Source organism: Prunus mume, linkage group LG5 (genome assembly GCF_029339155.1).
Source record: "Prunus mume cultivar Tortuosa linkage group LG5, ASM2933915v1, whole genome shotgun sequence".
NCBI lineage: Eukaryota > Viridiplantae > Streptophyta > Magnoliopsida > Rosales > Rosaceae > Prunus > Prunus mume.
In genome coordinates this window covers 27,631,957-27,645,119 of record NC_142702.1, presented here as the reverse complement: position 1 = coordinate 27,645,119, position 13,163 = coordinate 27,631,957, and the positions used below count along the sequence as shown (strand labels likewise).

Genomic DNA, 13,163 nt, shown 5'->3' with positions numbered 1-13,163 from the left:
GAGAAATACCACTAAATTAAAAGTTCGTTAGTGAAAACAAATTTATTTATGATAAATTGATAATTTGAAAGAAAGAGCCAGCTTATGAAATAGATAGAGGGACAAAATTGTCCTATGGACTGGTCTATGCTCCGATCCAGTAATTTAATCCCAACGCATGGTTAAAGAGCTAATTTGGTTCACTGTAGAGACATTGAGGACAAATAGCATCTGCAGCAGTCGACTATTTCAGGATTCTATAACAAATTGGCCACTTACCATATAATAACATTTGAAACGTACAAATTTCCTTTAAGCATCCACATGAAACAATTTAGCAAGTCACTTTAAACAGAAGAAAACATAGAAATAAAAAATGTAGCTGAGTAGCGGACATCATTTGTACATACCAGTTAAAAGACTAAAAAGAATGGAATTTGTTTTGTTTGTCACTTTATAAAACGTACTGACGAGCAAAGTCATTATATATGGTTTCACAAGGCACGAATGGTCCCCTACAGCTTAGACAAGAATGAAGTGAAGCCTTCTCCTACGTGCATGCACTCATGCCACAGAAGACGAGCAATAGAATCGACTAAGAGGAGCAGCAGCCAGATTTCTGGTTGACAGGTTGTCCTCGGATCTGCACTGTCGGTGGCCTTGCATTGTTCATTGGTTGACTTGCCATCCTGCATTGGGTCATGAAAGAAATGAGTGAACTACTGAAGAGGCCAAATTATAAACTTGCAAAGCTGGAGAGCTTTAGAACAAAAATGCACCCTTTCTTTTTTAGAAGAATAGTATCTGAATTTACTTCAACTCAAAGATGCAGCAAACCTAAGCATGACTATTTTTCAAAAGAATCCTGTCCCTCATTCAACCTTTTCTCTTATTACATTACTAGGGTAAAGAAAACACACAACATATACAAAAGTACCTATTCTTGATTTCAGCAGCCATTGCCATGAAAGCTTGCTCCACATTAGTAGCATTTTTTGCACTAGTCTCCATGAAAGGGATCCCAATCTCATCTGCAAACGCCTTTTAACAAACCAATGATGATAGGGAAGAGTCATTATCTAAATATTGAATACTTCAACAGACAAAAAATATGGTAGCAGGAACTAAGGGAAGGTTTTTTTTCACCTTAGCTGTTTCATAAGACACAACTTTGTTAGCAGTGAGGTCAGCCTTGTTGCCAACAAGAAGCTTGTTTACATTCTCACTAGCATAACGATCAATTTCATTTAACCACTGCTTAACATTGTTAAAGCTCTCTTGGTCTGTCACATCATAAACTATCTGCCACATGCACCAACATTAATAAATAGAATCCACATTACAAGACTTCAAGGAAAAACTATGACCACAGTAATGAAACAAAAAGTAAAAACTTACTATAATTCCATGTGCCCACGGTAGTAGCTACTAGTAATTGTCCTAAAACGTTCTTGTCCAGCAGTGTCCCACTACATTTCCAGGAGGAAAAAGGAAAAAGGAAAATATGACAGATAAGTCTATATAGCTCATTGACTAAATAACATTTCATATGTGCTACAAGAATATTGTGAACATGTACTAGAACTAAATTTAAGCCTAAAGATGAGACCCTACGTGTTCCATTGACACAGTACAGCTTTCTTCATAACCTAGGTCAACCAACCAAATGCAAACACGCCGCAAAAAACCTCACTGAATAAGAACTTCTACTAAAGTAGTTGAATGTGTTACATCAGACAGTTGCAAAATAAGCACGTGAAGAAAGAAAAAGGGAAAAGAAAAAATGAACCGACAACACTTTGGCATCAACAGTTCAGATACGTAAGCAATAGGTATTCCTCAACTACTGAATGGCTTTAATGCCCACACACTACCATGTTTGAGAGAGAGAGAGAGAGAGAGGCTCACAATTTGAAGTTTAATGGTCTTCCCATCCTGCTCGACTGTGCGAATTTTCTACAGTTAAAGAACAAGAAAAGTAATTAGGAGTCATACTTTCTATAACACCACTTTGACCCAGAAAATAGAGCTTACAAAATCAACTCCGATTGTGCTAATATAGCTGTCCAGATATGAATCATCCTGTATCATACAGAGATAAAATAGTCAGCCCTGAGGAATTGTACGAGTAATCAATATAAATAATATTTCCATGGGAGACAACATAAACACCTGCCTAAGATGAAACATCAGATAATAGGTATTACACGACAAAAACGAATCATGCATATGTTATTTAATTGCATTCGTCGATTTGAAGTAAATCAATACTCGATTTTTTTAATTATTTTTTAGATAAGGAATCAGCATTTTTCACAATAAAGGATAGAAATTACAAGTTTCTCTTCTAAAAACTTCTGTTTATTTTCACTTGGTTCCTTGAAGCCTTTCTTATCATTTACATCAATGAATTTCCCATTTTTGAATTACACATAAACATCGAAGAGCAAAATAACTGCTAGATTCCCCAAATATCTAACTTTAGTATAAAGCAAAAAATTGTATTTCCTTTTCGGCAAGAAACAATCGCATGAGCACAGTAAGGAATTATCAGAACAGTAAAGACTAATCAGTTAACTATAATGGGAGAGGCAAGTAATGGACACAATGAATCGGAAAAAATCCAATACAAACTTTAACACGCACTACAATTTCCATATACGAATAAAGGACTAAGTGGTCAAAGCATCAACAACTTACAGCAAACCTCAGAAGAAGACATGATTTGCCGACCCCAGAGTCTCCAATCAGTAAAAGTTTAAACAAGTAATCACTGCAGAAGAGAACATTTGAACATAATCATTCATTTGCAATACTTTAAATCTGAATTCAACAGGTTTAGTAGCAAACTAAAACTAAGTTCTTTGGTTGAGCCAAAAATTACATTACATTTAGCAAATTGCATTGACTAAGCCCAAGAACTAACTGAACATCAAGATCTCAAACCAAAGTTTAGTTGACCCATTAACCTCAAGAACACGATCCAAGCTAAAATTTATGATATCAGAATAAATGAATTACGCTGCTGTCGGTTTCAGTGATCACAATTAAAGTATAAGGCACAGGAACTGAAAGTAACTGGAAATCTATCTTATTGGGTTTCAATTTCTTCAGTTTCTTATGTCAACAAACAGAATTTCGACAAAATTGATAATTTTTTTTTAAAAGGAAACACAAATTGACCACACACCCGGTACAATTTAGCCCTAAATCATCACGGATCTAAAGAATAATTGTTGTGAGGACCAAAAAAAAAAAAAAGCTTTAGGAGAATCCAAAAGAAAACAGCAGGAAAAATACCCACTTTTATTTTTGAATTTATTTATTTATGGTTCAGATGCAAAGAGGGGCAAAAGTTATGGGCAACAAAGGGGAAAGGGAAAAGAGATCGGAGGCTTACTATTCAGGATTCATGACTGTGACTGCGAGTGGTTGATCTACGAAGAACTCGACCGGGATTGGACCGGTCCAGCCAGAACACAATCTAGACCAGCTTAGATTCTCTGGAGGGAAAGCTTCAGAGAAGGCAAGTGGAAGAGAAGAGAGAGAGAGAGAGAGAGAGAGAGAACAAAAAGAAGAACTGGAAAAACAACTGGTATGACGAAGCGATGATGAAACCGAAAAGTTCGGATTATATAAAGGTAAAACGTTTCTAATGAAAAACACGAAAAAATTTGGAGCCAAATAACGCTTTTACCGTTTTACATTTGGGCCTGCAGCTGGATATGGGCCAGGATCCTCTCCTCGGCCTGTTAAGTGTAATATTGTCAATCAGCATGAGGCCCAAATGCATTCGCGATCTGACCCCTTTAAAAAAAAAAAAAAAAAAAAATCTTTAAATGTAATCGGTTGTATATGAATACATTAAAGAACCCTATTAAGTTTATGTTTATCTATAATATTATAAGAATGAGTATATCACTAAATATCTTTTTTTTTTTTTGGTTGGAGCAGATGCTTCTATATCACGCGATTATTTACAATCACTGATAAGGCATATTATTTTGTGTGATGAAAATAAAAAACTAAGAGCTAAGTCTTAAATCTTAAGTTTTGAAATAGCGACCATACCCTTAAAAGTAATTAATGATGTTGGGATTAAAAAAATTTATAGAAAAAAAATTACAAGAAGAACATAAGAAATGACTGCCGCAGTTTAGGCTAGAAAGTTTTGCTGAACCGAAAATAAGAACAATTACTATCTAATTCAATTAATGTGTTATGTTGTTGGTGAATAAAATGAGTGGAGTACTTTCATAATCTTAAGATTTTGAACAATTTTTCCTCTATACTTTCCAGCTTACCATACTTCTCTGAATTTTTACTCTTCTTATTTGTAAAGATGTTTAGATATTATTACTATATTATGTAGCATGTGTGGTTAATTATTTTTCATTGCATAAACCTATTGCTCGGTCTATTGGGGGCATTAGTTGGATTGGCTCAGACATTTAGTGTGCTTCCAAGCGTGTGTGTGAGTTTCCTCCCTACCCCCTCCTAACTTTGAACCAAAAAAGGCGGGGGGCCAAAATTATACAAATAATATTCTTCAAGACCAGGAGGTGACCTTTTATACACAAATGGTTAAGGCAGTGAGCCCACCCCCTTGCATATAATTTCAAATCCTCCTTTTCTTCGTAGATTAGATCAATTTAAACTATCACTTGTATTTAAAAAAATAGCACATGGGAGGTTAATTTAAGAGTGAACCAAAAATGGCTCCAAAATACATCCAAATAATGTACATTATACCAAAACACCAGTACAATGAGAGCGGTATTAGCACTTGAGGAGAACAATACATATAGGAGGAAAATATATAAACCACAAGTGTTTTTTTTCTTTCCTAATTTATTAATTTTAATTCTCCCAACGTCCACAGAAATTTAAGCCATCACACATGCATCGATGATCATCTAAATCTAATTCACTTTAATTTATGTTTGATTTGCTTTGTTGTTGTTGATATTGTCGTCGTTGTTTGATCCAAGTCCAGTCCCAAGTCCAGAATGGGCAGACCGCCTGTTTGAGTCCCGTCACTATCATTCTCAATCTCCCCCTCTAACGTCAGTCCTTCAATTCTTGCTGCTATTGGATCCGTTTTAATCCTCACGTCTATCTCTGCGCATTACATATACACCAACAACATATATATATATTAATGCGAATTTATAAACAATCTATATCATCTTATACTACATCGTGGTCTAAAATAGTACAAATGATTTTTATTTATTTTATTAATTACCTGGATTTGAGAAGAACCAAAGAACAAAGGCGCATAGAAGAAGCACAATGGGGATGACATGCACGGCATTCTCAGCAAACTTAACACGAGACCTTTCCTTCTTGGCCAACTCCGCTATGGGATCGTACACCGGCAGCTGATCACCGCCTTGATCAAACGACACTGACACCCGTAGCCCCGACGGTCCCTTCCCCGCTGACGGAGAGGAGTTTGGGTGCATGAAGTACTCATCCGCCCGGCTCCAGCTTGCCGATCTGTGCATCTCCTAATTTTCTTGGAATATTAGTGTGTATTAAATTAAATTATTTTATTATTTATAGCTAGTACGTGACAATTAAGAGCTTGAATTGATGTATATCGGTAATGAGAATGATGATCAGAAAAAAGGAAGCATACAATATTGAGCAAGGGGGTTTGAAAGGTTGTGTATGTGTTTGTTGGATGTTGATAGGAGTATAAAGTGTGAAGTGAGAGAGAGAGAGAGAGAGAGAGAGAGAGAGAGAGAGAGAGAGCAAAAGAAATACCGAGGTCAAGGAAAACGGCTAAGATTTTGGATCAGAACTAGTTTTTTGGATCATTATTTTGACTCTGCAATAAATATTCTCATGTCCTTTCTATTAATTCCACATGCACATCCATTCCACATAGATATGGTGGTAACCTGGACCTTGTAGCAGTAACCATTTGGATATATGCTCCCTCAATTTCAGCTCCTCTTTATACCCAATTTAGATGTAGGATCAGTTAAGTATGTCAAATTTTGCAGCATCGTAAATACCGATACTTTATATCACTAATCTTAATCTAAGCTGATTAACTGTAACGAAGCCTAACCCAAAAAATAAAGGTTAATAAGGTGCAACACTGTTTAAAAAGATGATGTGGTAAAAAAGTTGAGGCTCAAACGCCTCCGAAAAAATCCTAAACACGCCTTGTCGGGCTAAACACACATCATACAAAGAAAGAAAATTAAACAACATAATATCATAGCCAAATTCTAAGCCAGCAAATAGTGGCACTATTAAGCTAACTTTGCCCTTCAGTCTGCTACCCTTCTCCGATATAATTAGAGACTCTTAATTTGGTCCCAAAAAAAAAACTAAGAAGTACTCTTTTCCAAAAACTGAGAAAATAACTAAAATCAACAAACAAAAAAGAGCACTCACTATAGAGCTAGATTACGGCTTGAAATTGTTATTTTTCTATATTTTGAGTGTGTTAATGAAGCTCTTCCCCTCTGCTAGATCATTGGTGGAGAGAAAATTCAGAAAATCTTTGAAGCTGCTCTCTTTGTACCTCCCAGGATGCTCCTCATCCACGAGCTCTTTGGCAGTCCCCATCTTCTCATCCAATCCCAAATGCAGACTTGCAATGGAGATTCTTGTCCTCTCACGGTTCAATGTGGTCCTGTGCACAACGCTCTTGTACAACCCATTGCTTAGCACCTCAAAATGGTCACCCACATGGACTTGTAGGGCACCATGAAGTTGGGGGACTTGTTTCCAGGCTCCTTCCTCAGCGTGCATGATTTCGAGCCCCGACAGCTCTGAAGGACAATGGTTAAGCAGCTATAGTCTGAATGAGGAGGCAACCCTAGTGCAATTTCAGGATTTGGGCATGGTGGGTAACAGTTGACTGTAATGACTTGCAACCCATCTTCCAGTTTGTTGCTCATGTAGGTTGGGCCTATCCCCAAGCTCTCAGTGATGGCTTCTGTTGTCTCCAAGCTTAGTTTCTTCACTTTTTGCAATACTTTCCCATGGTTTCCCTAGAGATATTCAAGTACTAATCAATTAAGATTTGTGATGAGAACAAATTACTAATTAATAAAAAATGAACTTGTGCAACAATGTTATAATAACTGAGGCAGTCAAGTATATGCCAACTTTTTACAATAACTGATCACGTCATAAAGTAACTGTGAGAACTTAAAAGACACATCCTCCCAAAATTTCTCTAGATGATCCTAGATTCATATGAATAAAGCATTCAAATATTGAAAGTCAATTGATGACGCATGGGGAAAAGAACAAATTGAGTACAAAGATGAAAGCTACATTAGAAATGATTAACTGTTCCTGTTTACCAATCTTGTCAGCGCTAGACTATGCTCCATGACGGTTGATATTTATGAGGATCATTGGATATATATGTATAGCTAGTGAGTGACCATGTTTTATTGAAATATTTTAATGTGAGGCCTCCAGATTGCCAAAAGTCAAGAGCGGCAACTGCCCAAGGATTTACATAAAGTACGACAAAATAAGACAAGACAACAATTTAGCCGAAGACCATGCTCTTAAATCAGATGTATGGTTAGTTATATAGTCGGCTACGTACTTATGTTTATTTTAATTTTCTCTTCTTTTTTTTTGGGTTTTGTTTTGTTTTGTTTCTTTTGGAAATACAAAGAAAATATAAGAGATTAAAATATAAGTGTATATACCTATAGTTAGATGGATTGTTAGGCCAGGTATTGATCCAGTCTGCCAAGGGGTGAGCATAATGCTTGAGAAACACCCTCCAAAATTGAATCTTATCAGTTCCATCCTTGAAGCTTGTCCCATACCTCACTGGCTTGTGAACATCATTAGACATGAACTTGGCCTTCTCAGAACCTGGCAACTTGAAAAATTCTGAGGCCGAAGCAAGAGCCTCATCTAACACCGATTGACAGATTCCATGGTTGACAATCTGTTTGCATGTTATATATATATGCATGGTTAGGTTATGAATGGAACATGAAGATCATCTAACCAAAAGAAAATTATAGAGATTAAGCTTACTTGAAAGAATCCTAGTTGACGACAAGCTGTTCTGATTTCCTGGATAACTATTGCTCGTTCATGAGAACCTTGTTTTAATTTGCCAAAATCAATAATGGGGACATTGGCAACGTCTGGAGTCAAACTTGGACGATGTGAAGTTGGAATTACATAGCACCCGGGTACATATGACAAGCCCCTCTCTTGTGCACTCTTCCCGGTTGAAAATGAGCTTGAACAACTTTTATCATCATCCATAAAGTTGCCTCAGCTAGCTAGCAAACTATAGAATTCAAACAGAAGCGGAGAATGAAAAGGTTCATATCTTGTAACACACAAGGGGAACAAGGTAATGGTTTGATGCAAAAAAATATGTAAGGAGGGAGGGGTTTTTATATAGAAAAGTTTTAATACTAGCTGCACTTTGTATATGGGCCTTTGGATTTGTCATAAATCTAGCTAGCTGAAATCTTTGTGCCACAAAACTATCAAATCAAAAGCAGGTCCAAAAGCACTTTCTTAATGTTTAATTAATTGCTTTTTCATGTAAATCTAGAGAGTTCCATGGGGCTACAAAACAAAGGAAATAAACTAGACATTTGTCATATGTGAAGAATAAATGTTGGGGAAATTGGAAACTGCTGAGGAAACTAGTTAAAGTATGAATTTGGCAGATAGTGGAAAATGAATCAGGTCAAATCCTCCTTGCATTTGGCCATGCAGCTGGGCGAGCTCCATCCACTTGTCCCTCAATTTCAGGTTCATAGTTTTTTTTAAAAACTATTCAGGTTTTGGTGCCGCTGTTTTTGCTTGTACAACTGTAATGTAATACCAAGATTTCAATGCCACAGGCCTTTTCCCCCATTAAATTCTGCTAGACTTGACTGGATAAGAACAGAAAAGGAGAACATATACAACCACATTCCCCCATTAGTACTATGTAATGATCTGTCTTAACCTTAATTTTGAGAAAAAAAGGAAGTATAGGATTGTACTAATGGAATATATGTAACAGATTCCTGTCTTAACCTTATATGTGTTTTATTCCTTGCTGCTAGCAATAGCTTGGCTTCACACCTGAGCTAGCTAGATTTCTTCTCGCTTCTAAAGAAATCCTGCACAACAGCAGTTCATCATTGAATGCAATCCTTAATTGGAAATACGTACAGAACAAGGATGTATAATTGGAAAATACGTGAATTTTTCTGAGTATTTTAAACTTGTACAAAACATAGACGTACAATTGGAAAATACATACATACATGTATAATAAATATTAACCGTGTAAATGCTAAATTCTTTATACAAGTAATAACTTTGGGAAAGTAAAAAATTAAAACGGAACAATAGAGACTCGGATAATGACTTAATAGTAATGGATAATGCTATAAACTACTCTTATCGATAAACAAAAATCGGGGAAAATTTAAAAGAAAAAAAGGATACCAGTATATCTATATGTATACATAGAGAGAGAGAGAGTATATAGCCGGTTGGCTATACTTATTATAAAAATTAAACCAAAAACCCGTAAAGTCTCTCGGCTATACTAATTTTCTAAAAAAAAAAAAAAATTCGCGTATAGCCGATTAATGAAAAAGCAAAACAGCAGCCGCATGGCGCCTGGTTACCATTCGAGTCAAAAAAACGAGTACAGCCGTGCGGCTATACTGTTATTTAAAAAATAAAAACCCGCAAAGCGACTGCCCAAGTGTCAAAACTGTATGGCCGCACGGCTATACTGTTTATTTAAAAAAAAAACCCGAGTATAGCCGCTCGGCTATACGATAGATCGTCTAGCGATTAGGCGTCCGCGTGTCAGAAATAAGTATAGCCGCACGGCTATAAGATTTTAAAAACATTGAAAGATCGATTATAGCCGGACGGCTATACCATTTACGAAAACACAAAACAGAGTCGTAGGCCCGTTCGACTGTTTGATGTGATCGAACGAGAGAGAAGAAAGAGATGATATCGACGGCAGGAGAAAAAGCTAGGGTTTCTCAGTCCTCGCTCGCTCCTCTCAAATGGCAACAAGCAAGGGAGTTTGGGAGTGATGGGAGCTCACACACTTTCAACTCTGATCCCATTTTACCACAACCCCACCAATTCCTTGCCGTTTTTTTTGTCTGGTAAGCCTTTCAATTCTCATTTTCCCATTTCGATTATTTGGATTTAGACGGATCTTATGGCATATAAATAGCGAGAATTTCATAAACCAAAAGAAAATTTTGATTCTGACATATTGGGATAGTTGGAACTCGGAAGGCATCAATCAGTAGATTTGAAAGAAAAAACTTTAATCTTCTAGCAAAATATAACCCAACAATTGATTACACATGTTTGGAATTTGAAGCAGCCGGAAAAACCAATTCTCACAATGATAGAAATCAGAGAAAAATATTCTGTTTCTTTATGGATAAACATTGGTTGTGAGAGAAAAGAATATGTAGGAAAGTAAGTTTTCAAGCATTGGATATGGCATTTTATTTTCTTGGTAAAGTCTTTCCATAGCTTAGTTTTGAAACCTGGTATCAAATATACGGTATTCCCTCCTCCTGCTTCCCTCTTCTCTCTATTTTACATTATGATTTGGATCAGGTAATTAAGAGTCATGAAGACCGTTGACCTCTTTGGGTCAATGATGTGCCTTCCACATAGTTAGCTTGATTTTTTATTGTTCCAATACTTAGTTGGATTTTATTGTACTTAGTGTTTGAGGTTGAGGATGTTCACAGGATTTTAGAGGACATCTTGTTCTTCCCCTTTCTAACTCTTTTATCATTAATAAAATCCATATTTGTTACCAAAAAGAAAAAGAAAAAGAAAAAAGGGGCTTACTTTGAGGTTACTACGTGCACCCTCACTCAACATTGACCGAAAGGCAGGCATATGCACTCATATGACTTAACTTACGATCATATTGTTGCATAATTGTGGATTTATTTTTCTGTCATTAGGCAGATAGTGGTCATCACTGCAATGGATGTAGCTTTTGCTGGGCTAATGGAATATAGAATAGCGTTAGTTTGTATGTCTCACTCTTTTACATCATTTGCTTTGTACCACTGGGAAAATAGGATTGCAACTCCAAATTACTAAACTTGATTCAAATAGGATTGCGACTCTTAACATGCAATTCACCACACTAGCTTATTATTTTATTTTGTCCCAACAAGGAAAGTTCAGACATACCGTCTTTTGATCATCGATGACTCATAGACAGTTAGGATTTTGGCCTCTAAATGATTTAGTTGTCATTACTCTGTTGTTCTTTCCATAATAACCTCTGGTTCTTATTTCTTCAAAATTATGATCACTATACAGATTATGATGAAGGCTTGAATATTTGACTGAGTAGGGGAAGAAAAAATTCTTACGCAAGTTCAAGTATCATTTAGTGCATATCTCACCACTACCCTCGATGGATCAAAGCAAGATGTCAGGTCCCCTGATCAACATTGAGGTATCAGTTCTGTTTTGTGGTTAATTTTATTATCATTAGTTTCAAGTAACTTTCAGATGTCAGTGTGGGACAAAACTATTTTTCTGTATAATGTGTTGTTAGTGTACTTACTATTACCTGAACAAGGCTCGACGAGTGAGCTATTGTGCATGTGAACACTGATCACATAGGTGCACAGGCACAAACATAATTTATCTTTCGTATCGTTTAGGGGTTTTTACAATCCTATTGCTGTTTTATCAATGAACCCTTGACTAGCATTTTGGTTCAATGTTGTCACATATCAGAGTCTTGGGGACAAAATTGAGGTGCTATTGTCTGAAAATATACTCAGTAAAGTTTCCGTTGATTGTTATTTCAAACTGGCCTTTCAACATCTTCGCCAAAATGGGCAACTCCATGTGTAAATTATATATAGCAATTTGCCTTTCAATCTGGTATATTTGATATGGGCCTCACATTCATGTCTAAATTTTGTACATGGTTGTATTGCTCATTGGCTTACAGTTAAATGTGATAGCAAAAGGATTTTCTAATTTCAATGTATAATGTTTGTTGTGAACTTTAGGTCAATTAATGCCTGGATGCAATTCATAGCATATGGATTCAGGAAGATGCACAGGGGATGTTCAAAGATAGCAGTCTTCAGGATTACACTTTATAATCCACAGCTTCAGCTCCTACTTTAACGGTTGAGGTGTATTTGAGAGACCATTTCAAAGGACAGAGAAAAGGTAGGCAGTCGCTAGCAAGTTAGTAGAGAAAAAGGATCGACTTCAGAATGGGTGGAGTTATAAAATTGCACTGAAATTTTTTTCTTATCCCATCTAGTTTGTTGAATTGATTGGGGCATTTCCATGCATCAAGTAAATATTTTGGACGAGAGTTTATGAACTGTTTTCATGTAATATGTGTACATACATATAAAGATATTGAAAAGAAGGTTTTTATGTTGCTTTTTTATTTTTCAGCTCCCAATATTGCAGAGTATTAAGGGGAAGGTAAAGATTAAAATTTTGGGTAACTATTGCTCGTTCATGAAAGAACCTTGTTCCTTGTTTTAGTTTGCCAAAATCAATAGTGGGCACATTGGTGGCGTCTGGTTCAAACTTGGAAACTATAGAATTCAAACTAAAGCAGAGAATGAAAAAGGTTCAAATCTTAATTTTTGATACAGCTTTTCTCAAAAGAGATTGTGCTTTTGTTTGAACTTTGTGCTGGGATAGGATGCAACCAATAAAAGATAGTTTCCCTCTTTTGCATTCTCATGGGAATTGGGAAACGGAACTTGTGGATCATAACTTTCTTCCCCTGTATGCACATGCACTGGAATATGGGAACCAGCAATTTCTCATGTTGGGCGCTTCAGTTGCAAATCAGATTATTGAGGGTCCCCAGTTAATGTATGAATCCGTGCATTCATGGATTGTTGGAACAAAAAAGAGTGGTGCATTATTCCATGGTTATTATGAGAGTCAATGGGGGAGAAGAAAAGAAATATTATTTTGAAGAAAAATCTACAGAAACACTTAATCACATGTGCAATATGGAAGCTGCAAGATTTGTGTTGGGTGCCTGCACAAGCGAACTAATTTCTCATCTTAATTTCTTGTACAAAGCAAACAAGCATATATATTGTTGACAAAGTCAACAAAAAGGAGGTTTGGAGTTGGAGGTGTTTAACTGCTCACCAACTTGCTTTTGA

General features: G+C 36.3%; 3 protein-coding genes and 1 long non-coding RNA gene across 5 annotated transcripts; 1 reads left to right on the top strand and 3 right to left on the bottom strand.

The window, feature by feature from the left end:
* Nucleotides 1-234: 234 nt before the first annotated feature.
* Nucleotides 235-3,580, bottom strand: LOC103333398 (GTP-binding protein YPTM2). The gene is given in 9 exon segments (XM_008236229.3): nt 235-668; nt 917-1,020; nt 1,126-1,281; nt 1,378-1,391; nt 1,394-1,448; nt 1,888-1,935; nt 2,014-2,061; nt 2,680-2,752; nt 3,380-3,580. Coding segments are annotated over 9 exon segments (606 nt in total). The 5' UTR covers nt 3,394-3,580; the 3' UTR covers nt 235-574.
* Nucleotides 3,581-4,676: 1,096 nt separating this feature from the next.
* Nucleotides 4,677-5,681, bottom strand: LOC148917489 (uncharacterized). Of its 2 annotated transcripts, XM_089053032.1 has the most exons (3): nt 5,624-5,681; nt 5,228-5,492; nt 4,677-5,100 (listed from the first exon to the last, which is right to left on the bottom strand). In XM_089053032.1, exons 2-3 carry the CDS (start codon nt 5,487-5,489, stop codon nt 4,907-4,909), a joined length of 456 nt encoding a protein of 151 aa, XP_088909158.1. In that variant the 5' UTR covers nt 5,490-5,492; nt 5,624-5,681; the 3' UTR covers nt 4,677-4,906. The 2 variants fall into 2 exon arrangements, with proteins under 2 accessions (XP_088909158.1, XP_088909157.1); XM_089053031.1 differs by lacking the exon at nt 5,624-5,681 and having other exon boundaries at nt 5,228-5,605.
* A 629-nt stretch (nt 5,682-6,310) lies between these two features.
* On the bottom strand, nt 6,311-8,250 carry LOC148917488 (flavanone 3-dioxygenase 3-like). The gene is given in 5 exon segments (XM_089053542.1): nt 6,311-6,773; nt 6,776-6,973; nt 6,976-6,995; nt 7,674-7,921; nt 8,014-8,250. Coding segments are annotated over 5 exon segments (1,047 nt in total). The 3' UTR covers nt 6,311-6,429.
* Nucleotides 8,251-9,939: 1,689 nt separating this feature from the next.
* LOC148917487 (uncharacterized) lies at nt 9,940-12,421 on the top strand. The gene is made up of 3 exons (XR_016126626.1): nt 9,940-10,124; nt 11,320-11,458; nt 12,027-12,421. It is a non-coding gene; the product is annotated as an uncharacterized LOC148917487 (long non-coding RNA).
* The last annotated feature ends 742 nt before the right edge of the window (nt 12,422-13,163 follow it).

Excerpts from the sequence above, each read along its gene's own strand:
- LOC148917489 (XM_089053032.1), bottom strand. The coding sequence starts at position 5,489 with ATGCACAGATCGGCAAGCTGGAGCCGGGCGGATGAGTACTTCATGCAC. Across the intron at positions 5,101-5,227 it reads TTGGTTCTTCTCAAATCCAG|AGATAGACGTGAGGATTAAA; the intron begins GTAATTAATAAA and ends TGTAATGCGCAG.